Raw genomic sequence first — 27,046 nt, forward strand, 5'->3', positions numbered from 1 at the left:
ATTTCATTTTTCCAGAATTTGTTTAATATTCTTCTCCCAACTGCATTCTTGAACTTGTAACCAACTCCAATATTAACAAGATTCTAGACCTTTTAATGTTAAAAAACCTAAAATATTAGTTCTGGAAGCTACCTCAATATCATCAGGCCCACATCTTTAATCTGATAAGGCATTTGAGGTCCCATTTATTACCTGGCATTCATCATATCTCATTCATTGGAAAGTCAGGAAGTTTCCTAACTAATACTTTCACAGAAAATCTTGAGTGTTGGTGGCAACTTCTTGCTCTAAGTGTAACCTCAAATTCTGTCTGTGAAGTGGGGATGGAGTGAGTCAAGTCATGAGCAAGAGAATATAAAGTGATATTTGTATACATGAGCCATTCTTGTCTAATAATTTGCACTTTGGTCCTGAGAAGGACCGAACAGACCAACACTCTAGTCCTACAGCACTGCTGACACCTTTTGATGGAACCAAGACACACTGAGTGGTGAAAGTGTATTCCTTGAATTAGGGAGAATTAGGAGATGAACAGGAAAAGGGTACATAACATTTTTAAGTATCTTCTAGTAACAGGCACTGTGTTCGGCACTTCATGGGTCAATATGAACAGAATCCCTGGAGGTGAAGACTGGAATTATTATCTTTAAATAGTCCTCCTGTGATGTCGATGTGCAGCCCAGATGGGCTGGCACTGCCATCCTAGTAGGGCAAGGTCCTGTGTGAACACATGAAGACTCATACCTCCTATATGGGGCGTCAGCATGGCATTCTGGAGGACTGTTGGATGAACAGAAGCATACTCAGAGAGAGAAGCAGGGTGTGCTCAGTGGGTACTTGGGGCAGGTGGACAAGAGCTAGTTTGTTCACTCATTCAGCAAGTGCCTATGGAGCACTCGCTAAGTGGGGCTCTAAGAGTGGAAAGACAGCAATAAACAACTCAGGTGAAAACCCAAGCCTTCTGAATAATCACAGCTATAACATGGCTAGATAATTTACTAAGTACTATACAAGTGTAAACTCATTTAATTCTTCCCAAAAACAATGGTGTGAAATAAAGAATTTGACCTTGCCCAAAGAGAAGTTAGACTTTTGCCTTGTCCTCCTGAGAGGTAATCTCTAAGCTCTAGAACATCCTATCTGATAAAATGTCTTTACTTGGAGGCCAGAGGCTCCTCCAGAAAGTCTAACTATATGATTTATGGAGGGAACTTTGAGTCACAGGATATCAGCTCACCTTCTGGCAAGGCCATAGACCCTGGTCAGCCATGCAGATAGTCAACCACATCTATGTGACAGACCCCCAATAAAGACTCTGAAACTCAAGGCTCATGTGAGTTTCCCTGGTTGACCCATATTGTCACACTACGTTGCTGAGAAATTATGATTTTCACTACTCCACTGGGAGAGGACAAATGGAAGATCCGTCTTTGGAATTTCCTAGCCTTTCTCCTACGCATTTCTTCCCTTGGTTGATTTAAATCTGTATCTTTTCAATATAATAAGCTATAACTTCAAGTATAATAGCTTTCAGTGAGTTCTGTGGCTCCTTCTAGTGATTCTTGAACCTGGGGGTAGACTTGGGGACTCTCCAAACTTGTACATAGTGTCGGAAGTGAGGGTGGTCTTGGGGGGACTGCCCTCTCACTTTGTAGATGAGTCAATTCCTATTACCATTATCATTTTACAAATGGGGGACCATGGCACAGAAGTGTTAAGCGAGTTGCCCATTGTCATACAGCTAGTAAGGAGTGGCAGTGGCAGTGGTCCAGCCTTGGTTGACCCTAGTCAAATCCCAGACCAAGCAATCAGAATATCTGGGGTTGGGGCCTATGCATCCAGGTTATCCAGATGATTCCAAAACGCAGGCAGCGTTGAGAACCTCCAAGCTAGAATCTGTGCTTTAAAGGACTAATATGCAGGGCTTCATTTAGTTAACTTGAAAGAAATCCTCTGGCTCTTAAAGCAGCTGGCTTCAACTTCAATAGTTGTACTTTATAAAGCAGACTGATGCAAAAGAATACTGTTTAACAGTAAGATGTCTTTGACCTTTGGAAAAGAATCTGATGATTGAGAAAATGTTCAAGAACCTCTGGTTCTAAAAAAAGAACCTATGTTTGTAATAAGCTTTCAAGGATATTCCTGGTTTGAGTATCTCTGTATATTTAGTTGTATTTTTAAAACACATAGTTCATTAACACTGAGAATAAGGCATCTCATTATCAGCTTATCCCAGTAGCTAAAACTACCCAAAAAGAAGCTAAAGCTCTTTCATAAAACTTTAACTTCAAGCACAGGACGTAAATCAACATAAGATAATCAGAGGTATGTTACTGAGATTCCATTTTCAGGAGTCAAACTTATATGTTACTGTTTGGGAGAAGGGAGAGAAAATAAGAAAAAAATAACTGCACAGAATTGTGAGAGTCGGTTCCACTTGTATTCCTGTCATATTTTTCACAGGATACATCAGCAGACTGCCATCTCTACCTTATGAAAGTTTATGAATCAATGAGAAAAAAAGGAATTTGGGATTTGTAATTTATTCTAGGGGCTTTTTGTGTGTGTGTGCATTTACTGCTACTAACATCGTTGTTCTTTTCTGTCTTATTTAGTTCAGCCCAGAGAAGGTCTTTTAACAACTGACACTGACCATATGTGATTTGCAGAAGCTTACATTTACATATTCACAACCACATACAGAATTAATCACAGACACTTTGAAGAATCTAAAAAGAGTCCTTCATTATGGTGTTGGAAGTGAGTTCAAGGATAAGCTAATTGAAGCTAAACTGTAAATTAGAAAAGATGCTGGTGTAGCCAAAAGTACTTGAGTCTGAAACTCAGCAGATCTGAATTCTTGCTCCAGCTCACTCTAATTAGTTGTGTGACTTTGGTCAAATTATTTAACATTTCTTCAGTCAATTTCCTTATCTGGATGATGAACGAGTTGTACAAAAGCATTTCTAACCCCAGCTGTAGAGTTCAATGAGACTCTCTTATGAATTTAATGTGAAAGAATGTTTCCTCTATCCATGTGTTGAAAGCATGGGTCCCCTGACCTCACGAGGATATTTACCATGTTTGCTTTGCTATATCAAACTGATAGGCCCTTGTCAACTCATCCAGGTGAGCCTGCAGCATGGGCTGCATCTCTTCCCGTGGGGAGGGAGTTAGAGTTGCAGTGGACTGCTGTCCAAAGGAAATAGCAGGGGAAGAAGCCACGCCTCGGACAGGAGGTGTTGGGACACGATCATCATCTTCTTCCAGTTCATCTTCCATACCCTGGTGTAAATAAGTTTGTACTGGTAATGGTGGGCACCAGCTATCACTGTCATAGCTGAAATTAAATGAGGAAAAAAAGCACATTAACACTTAGGCACGCACACGCACACACACACACACACAATTACACTGGCAATGAATGGCAACCACAGTAGCATCTAAAATGTTCTCCCAGTATTTCCTCCTGATTTCTGGTTGTTGGCACTATTATAGTAAATCACTTGGCTGTTATCTAATTTCTAATCATAAGTACATCGGTTATCTCAAGATCTCAATTTATTCTTAAAAGATCTTTTTAGCTAATTGTTACCCCGACAGTTACAAAAGGCAATAACTTCCCAACAAAGTTACCCACGTGGAAAAACCAAATTGCCAGTTAAAGACAATTAATGAATTTAGTGCTTGTAGATTTAACCACTTTCTTCTCTTCTTCATCCTTGTGCACCAACAGAATATGCCAATATTCATCTAAGAAGTGTTTGATAATTTTATTTACTATTATTCTAGATCTATGCCAACCTTTCATTCTGTATGACATGTCAATCATTAAGACTTTGTGCTACAAAATGTATTCAATAACCTTTAAACTGTCTTAATTTTCTTAATTTTTTCATTAGAAACTGATGTCTCCTTGTATCTCAACATCTCAAATCTATAGAAACAGAAGTTTAAAACCTAATCCTATAAAATATATATTAAAAAGAAAAACAGCAATTTTAAAAACAGCTGTTTTAGGGATTCTGGTGAGGGAACATAGAAAATTAATCCAAAATATTTTAATTGTGACACAAAATCAGTAGCATTTTTATTTACACCTTCTCTGTAGTGCTATTATTTTCTTAAATCAAATAGATCCCAATGTACTTTTAAAAGGAGACAAGGATAAGATAAGCAATTTTATTAGATGTAATTGTCCTATAAATTCAACCTCTTAAATATCTCCCAAGTCTTTATTCTACACTTCACCTCTACTCCCACAATCACAGATCAACCTCCTTCTGAGGTGAACCAGCCTATTAGCTTTCCTAGTCTCTTGGAATATCAACATCATCCTTTCTATATCTTCCATACAGGCAATCGCATTATATTTCTAAAATCTTCATTCACATCACACCTATGTTTAAATTATTAGTGATATTGCTAATGTAAGAAAAAGTTCAAACCCATTAGCAAGAACTAAAAGATACTTCCCCATATCATCAGCCTATTATTCTAGCTTAATTTCCCATTATTTCCCCAACACCAGCCTACTCTATGTTTTTTTCATCTCTGGGTCTGTATATGACTACTCTCAAATCACGTGACTGTGAGCTCCTGCTTCTCCTTCAAGGTTCAAGTCAAATGTCCTCAGTTTCATGAGCCTTCTCTGGTCCCACCATATGGAACTGATTACAACTCCATAATACTTATACTGTGCACTCCCCATGTTATACTGGAGTTATTTGTCTCACGTCTCTTTTTCCCCACCATTCTATGAGATCCTTAACTCGAGAACTCTGTAATTCTCCCCTTTGCATTTCTAGCACCTATTACAGTATCTAGCATATAGAAGGTTTCTATTAAAGAAACTGAAAATAGAATGAATATTACAAATATATATATCTAGTCTTAATGTCCCTTACAAAACACTAATTTGTAAATGTCCAGATGATTCTTGAATAGTTTTACTTGAGTGTCTTTCCAATTATCCTGTTTAAAAATGAATTTGTCAAAAAGCCTACACATGGATGTTTATAGCAGCTTTGTTTATAATTAGTGAAACTTCAAAGCAACAAAGATGTCTTTCAGTAGGTGAATGAGTAAATAACTCGTGGCATATCCAGATAATGGAATATTATTCAGTGCTAAAAAGAAATGCACTATCAAGCCATGATAAGACATGGAGGAATCTTAAATGCATATTACCCAAGTGAAAGAAGCCAACCTGAAAAGGCTACATACTGTATGATTCCAACTATATGACATTTTGGAAAAGGCAAAACTATGAAGACAGTAAAAAGATCAGTGGTTGCCAGAGGTAAAGGGGAGGGAGGGAGGAATGAACAGACTGAGCACAGAGGATTTTTACAACAGTGAAACTACTCTGGATGATACTACAATGGTGGATACATGTTATTATACACTCATCCAGTTTTTCTTTGTACATCTGCACACTGAATGTACGACACCAAGAGTGAAACGTAAAGTAAACCATGAATGTTGGGTGATAATTATGTGGCAATGTAGTTTTTCATCAGTTTAACAAATGTACCACTTTGGTGGGAGATGTTGATAGTGGCAGAGGCTATGCATGTGTGGAGGCATGGGAAATTGGGAAATTATGTATTTTTTTGCTCAGTTTTGCTGTTAACCTAAAACAGATCTAAAAAAATAAAGTCTATTTAAAACTCCTGAATTTATCATCCTTTGATTTGACCATCATGTGTCAGGTAACTTGATCTTTTTATAGAGCATAAAATCCAGTGGGGCAGACTGATATGTAGCAAATAATCAAAGATACCAAGTATTATAGGAATAAAGCAGGGAGGCTGAAATTAGTTTGGAGCTTGGGTGAGGCTCTGCCGACCACTGAAAAAGGGGATATTCTTAGGTAACACATGAGGGGGCCCAGAGGAAGAGAGAATATAAAGTATTTGAAGAACTCAGCTTTCTAACTGGTAAGAGCTGGCAAATAAAGAAGGTTGGTTATGGATGAGGCAAGAGAGGTGAGTATGTGCTAGATCATGAAGGGCTTCATCAGCCCCGAGAAAGAGTTTGGAATTTTGCCTGTGGGTGATGGATAGTCACTGAGAGGTTTTATACAGGGTGTGATGACATCTCTGGCTGTTGAATTTTCATCTCTTATTGAGGGTACCTGAATAATCTTCTACCTTGATGAGTTGCAAACTGATTACTTTGTTTCAGAAGCCCTGTATAATCTGATAGGAATATCTCTTCTGAAATGTCTTTTACATTTTAGTATCAGGCACACTTTAGTGTGTTACAAATAACCACTTTTATATATTAGAAAATATCAACGGTTAAACTTGTATTCCCATTTCTTGACTGTATAAGTACCAGTATGACCCGAAAAAATATATTGCTCTAAAACGATGGTATTTTTAATGTTTTTTATGTTGGAGATCACAGTTAGATTTCAATTGAAGATAAGAGTCTGGGGTGTAAAGGTTCATAACCCACTATCCCAGTTGGATTTATTGCTTTTAATTTTCCCCATCTTCTAATCAATCTTGCACATCACTTACACTTTCTGTCTACGGAAATATCAGAACTCTTGGAATAAAACATTCACTTCACTTTGTTCTGTCCATTAAATGTGTCAAAGCCTCAACCTACCTTTTCAGATGTTTTCTTCAGTTTCTCAACAAGAATCTCCTGCTCAAAAGAAATTGGTTTGTTTCCTCCTTTCTTTGTACTTTTCCATCCTGTTGCATTAGTTTAAAGAATTCAACTTATTTCAAATAAGCTAGACTCCTCCAATTTCACCTAGCTTACTCTTACAAATCCTTCAAGCTACAGGCTAAATCCCATATCTTTTATAAAGATTTCCCTGATGAGGCCAAGTAGTACTGATATATTACTCTTCTGAACTTGCGCTGATAATATTTTTGCACATTTACTTGAAAATTGATTATACACTGTCTTCTGCCATTTCCAATGTTGATTTCTGTAACTGTTGTCCAATTTATTTTAGTATTTAACCTTTCACATATTAATAGTATTTTTCCTCAAGTGGATTTAAGCTACATTAACATAATGACATTGAACTATTCCTGTTTGGCCACATCTGATGTAATACCTTAAAAATAGTACATGATAAGCATATTTATTGATTAGAAATGAAAACTCACAAACTGCTTCATTATTAAGAATGCTTAGGTTTCTCTTCTTAACTTACTTAGCTTTAAATGCTATATTATTACATCAAACAAAAATATGTATAAGTAGCCTATTTTTTTTTAAAACTGCCCATTTTCAATATGGAATATGTATCCTGTTGTACTCATCAATAGTTACAATTAATTTTATTTCATAAACTTGTTACAAAATAGCACAATTTTATTCTATAAACTAGTACATGTACTTTCCTTGCTTACATAGACTACTGTCAGGAATGTCCTACCTTTGAACAAAGAAAGAACATTTATATATTCAATCTTTCAAATGGAAGTAGGCAATTATCTCCTAAAATTTCCCTACTTCATAAGTAGTAAACTATTCTTACTTCAAATAATTTAAAGGAAACACACATATGGAATGAAAATACATACAGAACATAAGAAAAGGAGTAAGTAATTGTACATATATCATGTGTTAAGGTAACATAAAAAATTGTAATTAGTTTTACTCAACTCATTTTTTTATTATTCAAATACCATCAGGCAAAGAAGAGTCTACCATATAAATATGAGTTTTAACATTATACAATTACATTGCATAATGTACTAAATGACTAAAAAAATATTCTAATTGCTATTCCATTTAACTAGAATGGGTGTTTATCATCAATTCTTCCAAGTCTTTTCTACAAAGATAATCTAGAACAGTAGTGAGCAAACTCTGTCCCCCTGTGGAACATAAGCAGAACTAAGAAAAATCCATGGATTCATCTCAGTCATTTGTGCAAGAAGTGGAAAATAGAAAGAGGGGGATAAAAGGAAGTCTAGGTGAAGAACATGCGAGAACAGGTTAAAGAAATGTGGGATACAGTGCAAATCACACGATGGGGAGAACTGTGCATCACCTGTGAGGTATTCATGTCTTAATTCATTCCAGAACAACAGATACTTAGGTTTTGTGCAGTTTCTGAAGAAGGGCAAGAAAGTAATAGATGACTCTATGAATGTTATGAAAAGCATAGCTCCGGTTTTAGAGTTTCCTTCATATTTACAGATGTATATCTTATTTGAGTGATGAAAATTCAACTTTTTCTTGTAGCAACCTAAAATAGACTGTGAAAACGATTCTAATGCCAATACAAAGGTCTTTTGGCCAACCTTTCTTAGAGAAGCTTTTGTTCTTTGACTTACTGTCAGTGAAATATGAGGCATCATATTATCTGTCTTGCCTGGTGAATAATGAGCAGGATGACAACAAATCAATGTTGCACGTGAACTAACTTGTGAAAGGCCAGATACAAACACCAAACTACTAATAAAAATACAATAAAGTTCAACAACCACGAAAGCCTGCCAATTTCTAATTGCAATGGCAAAACAAAGCATTGGTTTTCTATTGAATTACTACTGAATTCTTCCTAGCATCATATGATTACATTAAAATACATTATATTTATAGCTAAGAACATACATTTTGATACATTTTTGTCTAGCTGAGAGAGGCATATTGATGAGAGAGAACATTTACCATTGTTGATATAGTACTGAATTAACAAATCATTGTCTATTAGGACAATGATTAGATAACTTTTGATATTTAGTATTGTGGGAGGAAAATGGCTCAAGGAAGGCTAAGAAAGAAAATTGATGATATCTAAGTTCTTAGAAACAATATTAAACATTGTAATAAAAAGCAAAAGACAATCTTTTCAAGATTGTGATTATTCTGGGTTAGATACATTTCTAAAATCTATCCCTCTCTCTCCATCCTGCTGCCATTGCCTTATTTAATTCTCTTATCATTTTCATGGTATTGGCCATTCTGCTGCTGCAATATCCCATACATCATCTACCTGCCCTAGCCTCATGTCCTCCAATCCATCTTCTGTACCCAAAGATCAGAATTCCTATAAGACATACAAGACTTCACAACTGGCCTCACGACACCTTCTCAAATTATCTTCTATCCTGTGCATGTTTCAAGCTCAACAAACCTCATATGGCAGAAAGATATAGACAAGCAACTAGAATGCAATGTGATGAGTATTACAATAGAGAAGTAAGTTTAAGGAATAGTGACAAATAAAGGAAAGGTAAGTAACCTTAACTAGAATAGGGTGGGGTTTCAAAGGAAGAGTAGGAAGTACCTAAGGAAAACTAATGGGACTATTCCTTTTTTTTCCTCATCTTTCATTTTATTTCTATTTTTTGGCTTTGGCTAGGAAAATTTCTCTCCATCTGCATGGCAAATAGTGACATTAGTAATATTTTGTTGTACTCATTGGTTAGAAATCTATTCTGATGTGGAGATTACTTTATGTTAGGGACTACTTCTCATTATCTTTGTCCTTTTTGCTTCTGGCTCAGAGTCTGGCACCCAATAGACACCCAACTCTGTGTGCTATAATTTGTGAATAAGTGATTCAAGATTCACCTCAGAATTCAACTTCTATAGGCCTGCCCCAGCCTTATCTGGCTTACATGGTTATCCCTTTCTGTATGCAAGTTGTTATTTTGTACATATTGCTTAGCTAGGGCTTGCCATACAAAATAGTGTGTGTGTGTGTGTGTGTGTGGTTTCTGGTCTCTACCTCTGAATTCTGTGAGTTTCCTAAATCAGGGATCAGATCCTCCTTATTAATTGTGTTTTTGTTTCTTTCATCTCTTTTGCTTTCCTTTCTGGCACTGGGCTTAACAGTTCTTATGTACTTAAAAAAAAAAAGTATGTTGAATAAGTTCTCTATTACGATATACTAAAACAACAAAAACAAAATCTACATATCACCATAAGAAGTACAATTGCTGAATCCTTGTTTGTTAGAAATAAAAATTATTAAAAACAGGTGACTTCTAAAGTTTTTTGTTGTTTATATTTCAAGAAAACTTTAAATTTCCATAAGTTTCAAATCAAGGCATATAAACAATTCTATAAAAACTCAAAGTTAATATCATGAATAGCAGAGTATAAATATAGAAAATATTAAAAATATCTTTTCTCAGTATTATAAGGTTTTCACATTAGAAAATACAAAAAATATTAATAAGATAACAAGAGATGGACAAAGTCATAATCATCTCAAATCTACTAATAAAAATTCCAAATTACCTACAATACTTATGTTAGCTGAGTTCAAGACTTTATGTTTATAAATGTTTAACAACACTACTTTTCTCTCCCCAGTTAACAAGTTTTATTTTCTTATTTTCTAATTACGGCCTTTAAAATGTATTTTTCTAAGCCCTGTAATAATATTTTCTTGTGAAATACACACCTCTGTTCCCTGCTTCCCTGCCTAGGAATTGTGTGACACTAACATATTTTATTATTGATATGTATTACATAAGATCATGGGCAAAGTTTTGTTTTTAAAAAGGTCAGAGAAAGAAGGTATACTCTTAACTTCCTATTTCAGATGTGAACATTTTAACAAAAGTACAATAAAAATGACATGCATATATATGGGAACTACAATCTCACAAAAGCAAATGAAGCCCTTTGGAGGGAAAGAAAGATATAGAGAAAAAAATATGGAGGTATGCTTATTTATATATATGCATGCCCATCTATCTATTTGTGTATATAATGAATATATAGAGTATATGTGTATATATATATTAGGTAACTGAAAGAAAAAGCAAATGGAATATTTTTTTGGAAGCAAATGTGATAAAGAAAGTTCTAGTTAGGAAAATTAATCTGGAGACCTCAAAGATAGCAGTTATGTAAGAAAAAAGGAGATGGAGAAAAAATTATAAGCATGTGCATGTGATCTTTATGTAAAACAAGATAGGAAATAAAACCATTATTTAAATAAACTGAGATATTTTAATACCTAAATACTTCCAAATAAAGGAAAACTTGGAATAAAAAACTGCCTCTATTCTGCATTTTTCAGTTTCAGTCAAAAGCAATGGGTGACCTGGAAATTGTGAGGAAGACAGAGCACTTAGAATTACTAAAATAGAAAAAGAGACTATGTTTCTTCTGACGAGCTATTTTTTCTTTTGGATTAAAAAATAAACAGTATCAATGTCTTTCTACTTCAAAATCAATTAACACTTAAACTAACAGAGGAAAACAAACTAATTCTTGTGAGATGTTTGGGAAAGAATAAGGAAGCTGGTCACTTAATTTAAAACTCTTAAAGGAAAATTTCTAACTTAAAAGGTTTTGTTACAGAGTGTGCATTGGCTTGAACCCCCTTTATTGTTCGGACCCCTAAATTCCCAGCAAAGCTGATGAATAAAGTCCTACCCACTGTCCAGATCCTTACAATTATCCCATTGTGATGGAGCTCAACAGTGGGCGCCCTGCTACGGCCAGACATCAAGTCATTAGAGAAATGCAAGGGATGATGAAGAAGGTTATTTTAATTTCCTTTTCAGCCCTTCTCAGGAGTGCCCCTTTAGTTCACAGAGCTCTGGGTTACTTGCTTTCAAACTAACAAGCAATATTATAAATGGAGGCTGCATTATCATGATTGCAGACAATCTAAGGCACTTGATGGCCAAGGATTCTACGTCCTCAATATGTGCTGTGTTGTATTTATCAGCTAAAAATATATAGATGGGGCAAACAATAAAAGGGGGGGAGCAATGAACAGGTTGGGAAGGCGGCAGGGAAAACAGGAAGATGACACAGTATCAAGACAAAAATGCATAACAGAGAAAGGAGGATAGCCCTGGGCATTTTGCTGGTGTGTGAGATATTTTTACCCATTTTCTTGCAGTTCCACTGCATAGTGTTCCAGCTCTGTACCAGGAAGGGGCTGGACTGGGGGAGGAGGTAGCGGAACATTGGCCCAGGTTGATCCATTGTTTTTCTGTGCTTTAGAAGAGTTTTTATTTTTCTTCTTTTTTCCACCTTTCCCACCTGAAAATAATAATACATTTATTCAGACATAGTGAATATCACAAGAAACAGAGTATATCAGACAGGAAGATGTATTTATGTTTTCAAAACACCAGAATCAGTATGTTACAGCTGTTAAAAGCAATAAACAATGAAATGATATAATAAGAAAAACATTTTTATAAATCACTCAAAATGATATTGTTTCTTTCACAATGCATTAACTGCAGAGTTGAATAAACCAAAAACATGGCTGCGGTAGCAAAAGCTAATTTATTGATTTATTCACGTTTGCTGCCTCCACATTTTCATTGTTAGATGAAATAATGGGCCATAACAAATTCTTTCAAATGTCAGATTTTAGTGCGTTTATAATGCTCTTTTGCATAATCTGTCTCAGTGGAAAATGCAGTATCTAAGGATACAGGCTAAACTTTTCCATTAGAATTTACTCAATTTAATTAATCCAGGAGAGTAACAGTTTTCTCTCAAAAGTAACTTATAAAAATCAATCAACTACAATCTGGAGGATACTTGTAAATCTTTCACAATGATATGTTTTATAGAATTTCTGACTAATGAATGGCACAATTATTTTTGCATATAGTGAGAGTAGTTCTCAGATGTCTAAGCATAACATTTCTTAAAATTCCAAATATGCGGGAAATTAATGGAAATATAGTAATCAGTTTCAGTATTCTCATAATACAAATGAATTCATGCACAAAATATGAGCAGAAAGTAGGTTGGCAGCATATAAGCCATATCTGGAATTACCAGAGCTTAATGAAATAGAGTTTAAAAAATATAAAAATATAAAAATATTTTTAAAAATATAAAAATATAGTTTTATCGTTTGTTCAATGAAGTACTTTTTACTCTGCCAAAATTAAGTACATCAAGTTTCTTCCTAAATGGACCACAGTTGGATGCAGAAATGTGTACTTCTTGAGCAGAATGACAAAAAATGTTTCAGGGGAACCTAAGTAACTTCTGTCACTTCCACTATAGTCAACAGCTCTATTTCCAAAAAAAGAATGGTATTGACCCCTTGAACTACATCTTTCTGGAACTAAAAGTTATGAGCATCAAATATTTGTAGCAGAGCTATCTAACAATAGAGATTATCACTGAAGTTTACCTCAACTCCTTTCTTCTACCAATTACTAACCTGCATCAGCCAATTCAGAAAATTATGGAATGTAATAATAACTTTGAGTGCCAGAAAGTGATGAAACTACTGAACTGGACATATACTCTATTGCCAATTATGGAATTATGTCTGTTTTCTAGGTAGTGTGCACATATACACACATATTTAAAAGAGCATCCCTGAAAACTGAGTGCTTTCACCTTTCCTTTCACTTTTTATCTTTGGCAGAAGCAGCATTAAGAGAAAGGAGAGCAGGTATCTTCTGCTTTGAGGATAAGAGCTGGATCTCTGGGTTTGAAAACTAGTTTCTCACCTACTTGACAAGTTATTCATAGATATCACCTCAATTTCCATGCATGTAAAAAAATATAAAGTTACTATTTTGGGGGATTATTTTGAGTATTACAAGAGATAAGGCATATAAAGGGCTCAGAATGTATAGAATGTTCAATAAATGTCAGTCATTATCACACTCTCCCATCTCACCTATCTCAAAGCAAACTCAAATCTACCTGTTTCCAAAGCCATTCCACACCCAACTCATACCTCAATGAGGATCCCAGAAATAACCCGATTCTTAGAATAAAAATAATAAACCTGATTGAATTTAAGTCTGTAATTTTTGTGTTTAAGGTAGGTGAGCCTTAATTCTTTGTTTCTTGATCAAAACAATCATAAACAAGATTGTATCTTTCTCGATAGTATCAGAACTATGTCCCAATACATAAAAGAAGAATGGGTTGGGCGTGTGTTCTTCATAGCTTTTCCCTAGTTGTACCTCTTTTATCCTTTGTATATTTATATGTGTACTATGCTCTTTTCACTTTTAGAAATGTTATATGATCACCACCAGAACTGAGTGATACAAATAGGGAAGTTTTTACATCTCCATTTTATAGATGAGAAAATAGAGGTTCTTTCTGAATTTGTGGTCCATATTCACACAGTAAGAGAACAAGCAATTTACAATGCAGCAGCTTTACTGGAAATTACAATTTCAGCAGCTCTGAACGCAGCTTTGTTGAAATCCTTGTCCAAGGTCAGGAAAGCCATTATCAACTTTTCCAAACAACTTACGTAAAAATGTGCTGTGGAAGCAGAGGTGATTCATAGGGGAATTTGTGAGGGTTTTCCATACAATGTCTACTTTCCCCTCTTTGGGGGAAATTTCTGCCTCTCATTGTGGGTACTTATGGTAAGACTATCAATCAACATGCTTTGTCTTCTCTAGAATGAGTTAAGAGGTGGGCTCTTAGCATAATAGTGGCATATGATATGAGCTAAGAAAATTAAATTCTCTATCTGAGATCTATATCTTGATCTAAGTGAACCTACTGTGTTGCTGTTTACTTGCAACCAAAGATCATCAAGCATTTTAAGGTGAGAACTGCCTGCATTATATTTTAGGGGAAAATATTTTGATGATTTGCAAACATATTTGACCCATCCCTCTTCAACTGAAAATGTAAATATTTGGATTTATATTTACTTATGCTGAACAAATGATTTCTATGTAAAGAAAATTACAAAAATAGCTCATTTTAAAATTAAACTTATAGTCTATTTTTTTAAATGGCATATAAAAAGATTTAGTTATTACTACTGGCACTGTGTTATATATGATGTATATATATAAAATTATGATTGCAGATACTATTTTGAAAAAATCTGAGTTTTATATTTTTTAATGATTGGCTTTTTTAAGAGAAGTGCTAAGAACTTATGTATTTAATATATTATAAGAGTGTTTCAAACAGGGTGAGAAATTCATTCATATAACTCAGGAATGTCCAATTTTCTTTATTACTGTGATTATTTTAAATTTGTTTCATCACTGTGCACAAATTAAGAAAATCTTATAATATCAATATAATATGATCCAATATCCACAGGGAAGTTTGATCTTAAATCTAAGCTTTAGGAAACATACCTCTTATTATAAGCACAAAACAAACTCTAATATTAAACTCAGTTTGACTAAACTAAGAAGAGAATAATCACGTCACTCTTACCCCCTAAAGAATTCTTTCTATCACCGATTTAAGTAATTTTGTATTCAAATGTAGATGAAGTAGTTAATATAATTCATATACATATATATATATAAATGTCACTCAGGAGATTAATGGATTCAAAAAAGCAATAAGCACTATTGTGAATCATGTTCTGCTTACAATTACTCAAAAGATAACTTTAAAAACTCAGTGGTAATCAAGATATACAGAATATTTAATAAGGAATTCACAGAAGGTCTTAAACAATCCTTGGCTTACAATATATAGATTAAAAAATATACATACATACATATATATATATATATATATATATATATAAATTGAGACTTTGCATATCTTGAATGAAATAAGCCTAGGATAAAATTAATTTTTTAATTATTCAGTACAGTTGTGGGATTCCTCATAAATAAATGACAGTACAAATGACATATAAGGTTATTCAAAAAAATTCCCCTATATTATTAAGCCAGTTTAAATTCATAACAGATGTTTAAAATTCTCTGCATTCTACAATGTATCTAATTCTACCAATAGGTAAGAAGAGCAAATGACTCATTTTGGAGGGGAGAGAGAACATTAACATTTTCAGACTGAAAGGGTTTTATCTCTGAGGAAAAGTCATTTAGTAAATGTTAACCTAATGACGTAAAATAATTAACTCTTTATGGTCTTGATGCCTCGTAGTCTGTGACATATCATAATACACCATAATCTTTTATTAAGGAACTGAGGTTAAAACAAACTTCATAGAAATAAATAGTATATCATTAGTATGAAAAAAGAAGCAAATAAGGTCATGGCATCAACTAGAAATGTGCAGATAAAGTCGTCAGTCATACACAACATACATGTTATGTTTGAAAGTTAGAGTGTCTACTAGGACCTCCTCATTTTAGAGATGAGGATCCTTGGGCCTAGAGAAAATCACTGGTATTCATTATGATAGGTATATATTTCTTTCCAGTAAAATGTGTTTTTCCCCACGTGTGCTATACCATACCTGCAGTACAGACTGTTAGTTCAGCTGATGTATCTTGAATATATATTAAAATTTACAGCACAAAAGAATTATCAATAGGAAAGGTTAGGGGGTTTTTGGCAATTAAATGTAAAGAATAATGTCCCATATTATCATTCTTGTTTAGCATGGTATCAGGACCTTACTCTAAATAATATCATTCAATAGAATCCTATTACATAATATTTCGGAAAAATTGTCCAAATATAGGAAGTCACATCACCAGGCTCCTAATATTATGAACAATCTCCAAAATCATTTGCATTTTTGTTGAATTCATCTTTTGCTGTCCACACCATGGGGTTGACTTTCTTATAAGATCTTTTTTATTGTAAAGTTCTCTGGACTCTTAAGTAGGGTTCAAGGTAGATCAAACTCATCTGATCCTTAATAATTTGTATTTAGTAAAATGGTACTGAATACATCCTTGTACAATTAGTACATAAAGGGTGATGGTGAATTTTACTCCCTCCCCCAAATCATGATTTCACTAGGATAAACTGTTATTGTTATTTGAAAGATAAATGTCTGACAGTGAGTTGTGATCCAGGTACTTCTTCATGGTTGTTAGGAACACAGGTCATATGCTGGTGACAAACAAATAGTTCTCCTTACTGTGATGAGACCAACCTGAGAGACTGCCACTCCTCTCTGAGCTGTTGTGAGAGCTGGTGGTGCTGAACTCCTGTGACTGGTTGTGTGGCATTCTATTAGACAATCCCTCAGCCAATCGGTAGTCAGGGATGTAAAGTAAGGCTAAGGGTTAAAGGGCAGAGGTCATAGTGGCATCATGTGATTAGTTCACAGCACAAGCCCATGCAGAACATGCAGTTAGCAACTCAGAAGCAGATGTCATAGGACAGTGGAGGCATGTTTTGTCTACCTGCCTAATGGAAGTCGAGATGGACTACTGATCGCTATTGAAAAAAGAGCTAAAAGGATGAAACTAATTGGTGTTGGTGTGTGGTGATAGTGACGACGGTGGTGGTGGTGGGGATTGTGGAAGGTACTGAATACATGCCGGTATATTTTTTAGTTTAGGTAGTGAACCTGGTGATGAATCACTAAACTGAACAACAAATACTAATTTCTATCTCATGCAAAAATGATATGAAAATAACTCTTCAGGAAGTAAGGACTTGACATACCATTGTTACCTTTGTTCTGATCAGGTAGAGAATAACCAAATCCCATCAGATCTGTTTTTTGCTGAATTGAGCTTTTCCACTGTGGATCAGGCAGATCAACAGCCAATTCATGTATGCTATTGGAGTGCAATATCTGTGTAGTGGCATATGGAGTAGCCTGTGTTATTTGGCTGGAACTGTTGTAAGTGGTTTTGGTCGTGAAGTCAATGCTGCTATAAATGGCTCCATCTGAGAGCATCGTTGCCGTTTTATCCCCTTGGCCTGGAACTGGTGGCAGCACATCTGTGGTGAACATAGGGAAATGAAACAATTTAATGATGCACAGGAAGCCCAAAACTATCAGGACTGAAGATGAAAAATAAATGTGTCATGCCACACGTTTGCATTTCAGCTGAGATGGGCTTCATGAGCCAACGAAGGGTAGATGATATACAACCATCACCAAGCTCTCAGCCTTGTGACAGGCAGGCCTACAGCTCGTCCTTCATGTCTCACTGGTTAACACACCCCTTCCCCCATTTTCTTCAACCATGAATGAGAAGTTTGGTATATTTCACTATTAAAAAATGCTTTCAGATGCTCATTCTGTTTTAGAATCTATGAAATTGTTAGTTCTTTACTGAAGCAATGACAAAAGTGAATCTACAAATCATGGATAAAAGCATCTTTTTCCACTTTATCTCAAGAGACATGGAATATAACTGCTAAATAGATGCAAACATGTCCAAAATTATACTCTCCAAACTATGAGGCACTTTCTTCTGAAGTTTCAACTTGCTGTTTATCTGGGTTGATTTCACAGTTCCAGAAATGGAGTGTAACCAATGGTAGCAATTTATTTTTTCTTGGATAACAAAGGAACATTTTCATGAATAAGTCATTTTCACAATACAGCAGGATTTAACTATAGAAAAAGCAATGAGTGATCAGCGAGTTTAGTTTATGCTACCAAATCTTAGAAGTGGAGAATTATAGTTTCAAGTTGTAACACAGCAAGTATAAAATTAAAATTTAGGAACAATACTGTATATCAATTGGTCCATTTATCACTTTGGTGTGCTAAATTATCTTTACATGATGCTTTTTATTTCAGAACAGCCACCTCTCTCCTGAGCACTTACTTTCCTTCCCAGAAGAAAGATACTAGTATCTAAAAAAAGAAACACACACACACACACACACACACACACACACACTAATGCTATTTTTAATCATGCAGTGTTAAAAGTGAATATAATTATATTATGCTCCTTAATAATGTATGTTCTGAAAGTCACATTTCATAGGACATGAGGTCATCAACCCACTTGATCTCTTCATTATGGGAAATTTTCAACTAGTTATAGTACTATAATAATAAACCAGGTTGTCTCAGTACCAAAACCAGCTTATCAGCACAAGGAGAAAGCTGAAATAGTCAAAATATCCTAAAACTTTTAGATGAGATGATACCCAACAGTACTTGAAATAAGGATCCTTGTAAAATATTAATTTTGCTTTTACATTTTACAAAAGCTAAAAATGATCTTCTTTAGCAACAGTAACAAGACATTTATAATGCATTTTATGCACTGTATAATTTAGGTCTCTCTGAGGGTTTTGATGTCTGGAATTCCAAATTGTTTTATAATTAAGTATATATGTACTTTATTAAATGACTATTTTAAATACATATCAGTGAGATTGTTAAACATGTTCACATTTGTAATATTTCACCAAGTGGTATAAGCAAGTAAATTGTTTTTGGATTCAGAATTTTGTAACTACTTTCTCGCCCTTCTTGTTTTTAGCTATAAACTAATTAGAAAATTTGATAATAAAGAAACGTATTTCATTCTAAAGCATTAGGTCAGTATCATTTTATTATCAAAAACTTTTGATATTTAATAATATATCAAGATTGTGAAGGTAGATCCTTCACTCTAGGGAAGTTTTTAGGGTTTTGTTTCTACTTCCTCCACCATGTCTTTCACTGATGAATATTAACTGGATAGATTTTTCTCCAGCATTGACCCCAGCTTCCAAACACCTTGAATATGATGTTCTCCAAAGCTTTAGATTTATATTGTGAGCCACTGCAAGTTTTTGAACTGTTGTGTGTTTAAATGTTTAAAAATGGAAAAAAAAAATAGTCCGAGAATCTAATCCTTCATAATGTTATTCTGCACCAAACAAAGCTACGGTTCTAGAAATAGAACCTCTCTCTGCTTATGCATTATAGAAACATTTCCCTCTAGTTGGATTTACTCATGATTTCATTCTGCAGTCTTTCAGCACCTTGGTTACACATGTATTTATTTCTTTTTGCCTGGAATAATTACTTGTATGAATGACTGTCCCCGTCACTGTATCTTAAGTTACTTGAAGACAGGAGTACCTGGGATTTATGTCTCTAATTCCATAATTCCTCACCTAGCATTTTGCAAAGAGTAAGCATTTAATGAATAGTTAAATGAATTTTTATAGTTTGTATTGTCAAAATGTAGACATGTGATAATTAGTAACTGTATTATTCAAAATACTATTTTCATTACATTTAAACATGTACTGGTATAACATTCTCTTTTTATTGTTATTAAAATTGACATGTTTGGTGTCAGAAACCAGATTTTTAATGTTTATTTATTTATTTGGCCGTGCCAGGTCTTAGTTGCGGCATGCGGGACCTTCGTTGCAGCACGTGGGATCTTTTTCTTTAGTTGCGGCATGAGAACTCTTAGTTGCAGCATGTGGGATCTAGTTCCCTGACCAGGGATCAAACCCGGGCCCCCTGCATTGGGAGCACAGAGTCTTAGCCACTGGACCATCAGGGAAGTCCCAGTATAACATTCTCAAGGGAAAAAATGCCAGCAACCGTGATTATTCTTCTAAGTGAACATGGTAATACAATCATACATGTGAATACCACCTTAACTGCAGAACAGTGTAAATAAAAGAACCTAGGCTTTAAAATCTGTTAGATCTGGATCTCAAATTTTTCATCTTGATAAACCTTAATTTCTTGACCTCTAAGATGGAAATATAATTATCTATGTCTCACATTTATTGTGCAAAGGAAATAAAATTTGCAAAAAATCCTATCTTTGGTACATAGTCAATGCTTAAAATGCTTATCACACTGAAAAGAGATACAGTAAACCCTGCCAAAACTTTGTCTTGGCCTTGATAGCTACCTGTGAAATATTTTCATGTCATGAAAATGAAGTGGAAATAGAAGGAAACCTTGAAAATCTTCAACTGTACCCTTTGGCTAAATTAGACTGAGACATTTTAGATGTTGATGTAGTCTGCTAGAAACTGAAAAACCCAAAACCAAAACACTTTCTCCATCTTCGCGCATTTAATTCTTGATATGTAGATAGAATGGCTTGTTATTCCAATACAAATACAAGAAAGATAGGCAGCTATTCCTTGATTGATAAAAGCTTTGGGACCAGAATTTCAAAGTCAGTGTGTAGGTCAGGGCAGTGTTTTGCTTTCTTGGTGAGGAGATGCTTGGGCATAGAACTACCCAATGTAAAGTAGTAGCCTATAATTGCAGGGCTCAGAGTTTGGACACCTAGGGGAGGCAGCCACTATCAGAGGGTCTGAGCAAGTGAGAAGCTAAACGGGGAGTACTTGATTACAGAGGGTAAGCAAGACTCTTGAGGAGTCATACAACTTACTTTCTGTCCTATCATTTACTCCCCAGTCATGCCTGTTGGCCACTGATTGTATGTCAAGCTTTGTGCTAAACCTGTGTATTTAGTCATCCATTTAATTCTCATTACACACCTATCAGGTAGGGCTGGTAATTTTCTGCATTTTATTTGGAGAATGGGAGGGAGACCCCTCTTTTTCAGTTGGTATTGACACAATGCAGAGTTGTGCAATAATTAGTAACTTTATTATTTGAAACACTATTTTAATTATATTCAAACTTGCACTGATATTACATTTGTAAAGAGAAAATGCCAATATCCATGACTATTCTTCTAAGTCAATATGTTTATACACTCATACATGTGAAATCCATCATTGAGGCTTATAATGGACTCAGAAGAGTTTAGCTCAACCCTAGGTCTCCTACATTAATTCTACCTAGAAGTGTAGAAATCCTCCAGTGGATTCACATGAACTTTCTTAGATTACAGCACTATTCTCCTAATTAATCACCCAAATTTTCCACACTCTCTCCATTCTCCACTCAGCAGCAGGATGGATGATTTAAAACAGTACTCGCATTCTAGCATTCTCCTCTAAAAGTCCATCAATGGTTTCTGAACATCCTTTGGCCAAAGTTTATAGTCTTTGTGTGGCTCAGAAGGCCCTCTGTTACCTGTCCTTCTATATTTCTTATCATTTTTTCTGCCTTGCAATCTATACTCAAGTCATTAGGAAATTCATTCGCTTCTTAAATAGGTCAATGTTTCTCTTACCTTCTGGGCCTTAAAACACAGGAGATTTCTTCTCTACACACTTTCTACACACTTTTGACTCCCCACCTTTCCTTCATATATCAGCTTAAATAATAATTCATTCATAGAACTTTCCTACTTCCAGGGGGCAGCTCTTTCATCTGGGGTACTGGCAAGGCAGCTCCATTCCATTTACTGTCCGTACAATCCTCTGCCAATGAAAAACTCATGTATCGGCTGAACTAAACAATGGGGCCTGAGACTTCTCTAGTCCCATCTTTCTCTAAACCCATTGCTCTCCTAGTGACTGGATGAAAAGTTGGAGAGGGGGAGGTGGTGATTATTTATAGTAGGTCCAATTCTGTCTCCTTATAAAGTCCTATGGGGAGGACCCTGGTACCAAATTTTGAAGATCTTAGCATGTCAGCCACTTAGCATTTTTTTGTCTTTTATTTAGGGTACCAGATATCAGTTGTAGAACTACAGAAAAGCTCTCTGTCAACATGTTGTTATACTTATTTAAGTGTCTACTTCTTATGTGATATTATATTTTTACTGTCTGCCATAGTGCCAGATACACAGGACATGCTCAATAAATATATATTGAATGAGAATCAGAGAAGTGAAAAGACTAGTTCGAAATCATAAGCCCTGTTTGGCAGCATGGTTCCTGATTTTAGTAATCTTGTACTAATAGTCTCAAAACCAAATGTTTTATGAATATTTATCTTCTTGGTTAGTGATGACATCCTTAAAAACTTAGTTTTACTCCAGATAATAGATACAACAGTTTTATAATAAAATATTTAGCAAATGTACAGCATTATATGTACCTGTGCATCACTAAATTTAATTATGGAAGAAAATACTTTTTAGTATGCCTTTTTCAAAGCATCTAGGAAAGCCCAGAAAACAAATAAATGAAAAAATTTTGAAAAACATAACTTACCTCCACGCCCAAAATTTGCAATCTCATTTGGGCCACTATTGCTGTTGTTTACTGGCAAGCTTGTGGCTGGCCATGAATCAGCAAGCCATGGATAACTGGGATCACCAGCATTTAGAAGACCTGGGCGGCTAAAACAGGAATTAAAAGGAGATCAATCCATGGAACTCAATGAGAGATTTGGACATCAGTCTCATGAACTAAAATGGATTAAAGAATTTAAGATTTTAATTCACTTTCAAATTAAAATCTGTAGGCTCTCAAGAATTAAGGAACTTTAGCAGTTCACTAAGGCTATATATAGATCAACCCTGTCAGTGGAAGCCGAAGCATGCTGCCTGGGATTCTGCTGATATCCAAATGAATTCAGTCGTCTTCCCTGAAACTGGTGGGAAACTGGTAACATAGCAGCATCCCGAAACAAGGTCTGATGATAAACTGGCACCTCAAGGGAACAATTGCTCAGAATGATTGCTCAGTATCAGCCATTTCCAGGACTTTGAACTATTGCTTCCTTAATTCCTGCAACTCCCATATTTATCTGTCCCCTATAGGCTATAACCCCTGATATGGGCCCTCATGCTTGATTAGAGGCAAGGAACTTAAGGGAAATTAATGAACAGTATTTATACTGTTCCATCAATAGCACATTTTCAGGTTCTCTAAATTTAAAATATTAGGAGAATATTAAAGGTTCTTTTAAAGTGAGATCCACTGTGGTCTGATCCAGCATGTGTATATAATCTACGAAGAAAACTTCCTTCATATCCTATTTAATACAGAATTCCCATTTTTAATATAAAAGATGGGATTCTGATCACTTTCCAGATTATTAGCATATTTACAAAGATACAGCAACATCTATAGTCATTGTACTTTTTTTTCTGATAGACCCTTTGTGATACAATCCCTAAGAGAAACATGTGTTCCTATGGAAACTGCAATAAGAAGATCCAACTGCTTTCTTGCTACATCCACTAGCTTTCATTAGACCTAATCTCTTTTTGCTAAAATATTGATTAAATGGGAGATTGGAAGTTATTACCAGAGCCTAATTACAATCTCCATATCGGCAAAAGGAAAATAGATGAGGATATATGGGTTTGTTATCAACTTTTATCAATTTCAATTGAGTATCCAAAGTTGTGGAATCCAGTCTGATCAATCTACAGCCTATTCATCATCCATGAATCATTTACTTTGTGATCGATTATGTGTAATTGTTCACTCACGGCAATTTAGTGAGAACCAATAAGGAGTCTTAAACAACAGCAACTTCATTTGCTAATGTCTAATTAATGCAATAAACATCCTGCTAACAAATGAACACATTCCTTGTGATATTTACTACTAATTTCTTCAGGGGCCTCTGGGAGATATGAAACATCTGGACTTGATTCCTCTAAAGTGCACGATAGGTCATTAAACCTTGTGGTAAGCCATTTAATTCCTCCTAGAATTCTCACTTATAAGTGATTGTTTATTACAATAATAGCATCTTACTATAGAGTTTCCTCAGTCCTGATTAAGAATAATAATTTAAAAAATCTCCTCAGTATACCTTCCATTGCTCATTAGTCCTCCATCTCCTCTTTGAAATGTAACTGTAAAAAAAAAAAAAAAAAGAAACATACACAAGTAGTCAATATTAATTATGATTAATAACAACTACATATTGGCCCTTAGTTTAGAGCTGAAACCTCTGGGAATTTTAACAAAATATAATTAACATAATTGTGCAGAGAATAAGAAGCAGTGGTTTGGCCTAAAGCAAAGCAATCATTTGCTCCATCTTTAATAAGACATTTAAAAATTCCTCAAGCCAAACATATGGTTAAGTCAAAGGGACAATTTTTATTTGGGTGTCAATTGGTATATACATAGTATTGGAAGATCGACATGCAATAACGAGGAATTATCAAATCATGACGTTTAATGTTAACATATAGGTGGCCTGATCAGAGGGCATAATGCAAAATGCACATAGTAGAAACTGAAACAGGATAGTCCAAACAGATAATATCCTTTCAATGAAACAAGTGAAAGTACTGATTGACAACACATTCCTCCCCATCATAGATCCTTTTAGGGACACTGAGAAGCACTATGAGTTGAAATACTATAATTACAAAGACATGAACTGTAATGAATAGAGAATACATAATGTATTGGGTGCTTTGTTTCATTAGCCAACTCTTACAAAAATGAAACTTTCAAATAATTGATACTGAATATATTCCAATTGTATATAATGACAAAACTTAAGTTCTTTATAAAACTGTGGAACTTATTAGCAATATCAATAAGCATCCAGGAGGGCCACAACTGAAGAATCCACCCCCTCTGGTCACTAGATTCCATTCTACAAAACTAACAACATGAAAGTGGGTTTCAAGGACTGGCCAAAGAAGGTAAATATCAGTTTGGGTCCATCATTCCATATCCAAAACCTTTGCAGCTAAATTTATTTGGAATTCAAAATGCTTCAGATCTGAGATAGGTAATATGATGCATACTGCAGAGAGGGTCCAAGGCAGCAAATGTATTTAAAATTATTGCTTTTGCAATGAGATATGAATATTCATGATTAGTGGAAAAAAGTCTATAAATAACTTCATATTATTTTGGACCAAATTTTGCCACAAAATTACTTAACTAGAAAATCATTGGGAAAAAAAAATTGGTGTTTAGAAGTTTATGGATTGCAAGATTGCAATTCTGACCAAAATGAGTATGGATCAGCTAAACCAATCCCTGGGGATGAAGGCAAAAATACCATTTCACAGATGTGAATCCAACATATCCTATCTTTGGAAGATACTGATTAGATTTACTGTGGTTACTTGGTGAGCAAAAGTAAAAATAAAATTTTATGAATTGATTCATATTTTTAATAAACTAAGGTCATATTGCTACTTAAAGTGCACACATAGTAAATACTTTCTCATTTGGATAATCTCTCCATCATTCACCTCTTTCTCAAGTTTGAGCTAATAAATATGATCACTCTTTAGATCTTATAACTTTCTAAATGTAGTTCCCTAATCCCTTCCCTAAGGTCATCTAAGGATATATCTCTCATGGCATCATAATTAGGCAATAAGATGGCTAAGGTTCTTTCAGGAATTCATGAAGCAGTGCTTTCAGAAACATCTTGGCACCTAAAAGTTCATTGCCTCATCAAGTTTTTAGGTAACTTGTCAAGTGAATTATAAAACAATCCTGACATAACCTTTGTACTTGCCCACGACTGGCTATGGACAGCTCCTTGGAGAAAATAAAAGAATACTGATCACTAATCTGCTTCCTGACGGACTCAAGGGTTGGGAATCAACAATCAGCAGTGTATCCACACCACACTGGGTGCCTTTAATGACTGCTTTTAAGAACAACAATGAAAAATTGATCTGAAACAATTATTGAAAAAAACTGAGCACTGGTGGCATTAAATACAGGCCTGATTTGGAGGAAAAAACACAAAATGTGAAAACAGTACAGCTAATTAGCTTTCTATCTGATGTGACTTCCTAGTTATGTGGATTTTTAATGGACTATCAAGTGATTGTTTTAATCTGGTAAAAGAGAGCTAAGGTAATGCTGTGAATATCATTGTGAATACGCAAATCAGCAGGTACTGATGGGCTACACCTCCAAATGTGCTGCTTAGGAGATACATGGGGAGAAACTGGGCCCTTTTCACTAACTTAGATGCTCTTTTTCCTCACCCAAATTTTCTTTTACTGTCAGAACAATAAATGATATTAGAGAAAAAGAGGACAACTGAAGCAGAAGCACAGAAATTAAGTTGTATTTAACTTCATGTACTTACCAATGGTAAATTTTTCATAAACTGTAAATTTTAAAGTATTATGATGCAGCACTGAAAATCTTATCCAAAATATATCATTCAAATGGCTAATAAGCATCTGACAAGATGCTCAACATCAGTAATCATTAGGAAAATGCAAATCAAAACTATTGGGTTAGGGCTTCCCTGGTGGCGCAGTGGTTGAGAGTCCACCTGCCGATGCAGGGGACACAGATTCGTGCCCCAGTCCAGGAAGATCACACATGCCGCGGAGCGGCTGGGCCCGTGAGCCATGGCCACTGAGCCTGCACGTCTGGAGCCTGTGCTCTGCAATGGGAGAGGCCACAACATTGAGAGGCCCACGTACGGCCAAAAAAAATTATTGGGTTGGCCAAAATTTCATTCAGACCTTACGGAAAAACCCAAACGAAAATTTTGGCCAACCCAATACAATGAGCTGTGACTTCACACCTATTAGGTTGGCTGCTATGCAAGAAACATAAAATAAGCATTAACAAGAATGTGGAGGAATTGAAACCCTTGTGCACTGTTGGTGGAAGGTAAAATGGCGCAGCCATAGTTGAA

At 35.1% G+C, this 27,046-nt stretch overlaps 1 protein-coding gene across 1 annotated transcript in view; it reads right to left on the reverse strand.

The window, feature by feature from the left end:
* The window catches only part of ROBO2 (roundabout guidance receptor 2), a gene marked incomplete at its 3' end in the record, with an annotated part of 582,226 nt that overhangs the window by 21,434 nt on the left and 533,746 nt on the right, over nt 1–27,046 (reverse strand). The window contains exons 19-23 of the mRNA XM_082624487.1: nt 24,215–24,257; nt 22,657–22,784; nt 17,311–17,592; nt 11,841–11,997; nt 3,080–3,340 (exon numbers count right to left, since the gene is read on the reverse strand). Of these exons, the coding sequence (XP_082480613.1) occupies nt 3,080–3,340; nt 11,841–11,997; nt 17,311–17,592; nt 22,657–22,784; nt 24,215–24,257 (871 nt within the window). The remainder of the gene's footprint in view (nt 1–3,079; nt 3,341–11,840; nt 11,998–17,310; nt 17,593–22,656; nt 22,785–24,214; nt 24,258–27,046) is intronic.

Source organism: Mesoplodon mirus (assembly GCF_964341445.2).
Source record: "Mesoplodon mirus genome assembly, chromosome: 6".
Classification (NCBI taxonomy): Eukaryota; Metazoa; Chordata; class Mammalia; order Artiodactyla; family Ziphiidae; genus Mesoplodon; species Mesoplodon mirus.